This window comes from Austrofundulus limnaeus, unplaced genomic scaffold (genome assembly GCF_001266775.1).
Source record: "Austrofundulus limnaeus strain Quisiro unplaced genomic scaffold, Austrofundulus_limnaeus-1.0 Scaffold16, whole genome shotgun sequence".
Taxonomy (NCBI): domain Eukaryota; kingdom Metazoa; phylum Chordata; class Actinopteri; order Cyprinodontiformes; family Rivulidae; genus Austrofundulus; species Austrofundulus limnaeus.
This window is the reverse complement of record NW_013952418.1, coordinates 2,693,876-2,695,288: the sequence shown is the minus strand read 5'-3', so window position 1 is coordinate 2,695,288 and position 1,413 is coordinate 2,693,876. Positions and strand designations below refer to the sequence as shown.

At 38.1% G+C, this 1,413-nt stretch overlaps 1 protein-coding gene across 1 annotated transcript in view; it reads left to right on the top strand.

The window, feature by feature from the left end:
• The window catches only part of rasa3 (RAS p21 protein activator 3), a gene marked incomplete at its 3' end in the record, with an annotated part of 45,380 nt that extends 44,563 nt beyond the window's left edge, over positions 1 to 817 (top strand). The window contains 2 exon segments of the mRNA XM_014003044.1: positions 470 to 654; positions 740 to 817. Of these exon segments, the coding sequence (XP_013858498.1) occupies positions 470 to 654; positions 740 to 817 (263 nt within the window).
• Positions 818 to 1,413: the final 596 nt, after the last annotated feature.

Here is a 1,413-nt window from a genome sequence, read left to right as displayed (position 1 = left end):
ATCTAAAATGCTCTAAAATAAAGCTAAGTTTATCCAACTGGTAACTAAACGTAGTAAAATAGATGCTACAGCTAAAAACTAATCGAAACAGAAATGTAGAATAATAGCTAAAATAAAAAAAAACACAAGCTAAAAGTAGCATTATTATAGCTGAAACTAGAGAAACATCAGCTAATAGTAGCATACAGAGACAAAAATACAGCCAGTAGCTGAAGAGAAGGTTTATAAACYTTTATATTTCTAATAAATAAATAAAATGTGTCTTTAAAGCTGCTGCAGGCTTAAATGAACTCTGCTGGTGTGTTTTGATTTAACAAACCAGCTAAAACAGATTTCTTGTTGAGCAACCAGATAATCCAACTTTACTGGAAACAGTGGTGGTTTCGACTAAACAAAGCGTTACGTGGCTCACGGCGCTCAGACAGGAAGTAAACGTTTTGTTTTGTTTTTATTTTCCTCTGCTCTCCAGTTGACCAAGATGTCCGCTACACGGCCGTCAGCAGCTTCATCTTCCTGCGTTTCTTCGCTCCGGCCATCCTCTCCCCCAACCTGTTCCAGCTGCGACCACACCACCCGGATCCCTCCACCTCGCGGACCCTCACCCTCATCTCCAAGACCATCCAGACGCTCGGAAGTCTGGCCAAGTCCAAATCTGTGCGTCTCTCTGCTCGTTTATCTGGTTCCACCTCTCCTAAATGAGTTTTCTGGGTTTTAAATCCTGCTTTTTTTTTATTTTAAGGCCAATTTCAAAGAGTCCTACATGGCCGCGTTTTACGACTACTTCAACGAGCAGAAATACGCAGACGCTGTGAAGAACGTGAGTTTGTTTGTTTTTTCCGCCGATATTTAAAGTAGTGTGTAGCTCTAGTAGATTGTAGACTTCGAGGTGGGGTCTTAGAAAGATTTTCAGACTTAAATACAAATAAAAATGACTACTAACAGTTATTATTTTGTCTTAAATAAAGTGCCTGTGACGTGCTTATCCTTCAGATACAAAAAGTCAAAGAAAAATTTGTTCTATTTAAGAAGCTTGGCACACCACACACTATTTTACACATTTGGAYGCATAACTGACCTATTTTCCTTTGAAATTGGCTCGGCAAAAAGGAAACGGGAAGTGACATCAAAGGGGAACTCCTTTCAGAAAAATAACTCACTGGTCTTTGTTTATTAAAACATGATTTGAACTCTGACTTTTTTTTGTTTCTTTCTGATAGCATCTCAAAATAATCTAAATCAGATTTCTCTCCACAATCTAGGCTGTTGAGCATTTTAGCTTTAGCAGACATTCCCCTTTGACATCACTTCCTGTTACTTCACATGCAAATATCTCAACAACTGTTCATCTCAGCAGCGTGAAATTTGTTTTTGCAATTTATCGCTAATGTTATATTTCTAAAAACACATTCATAT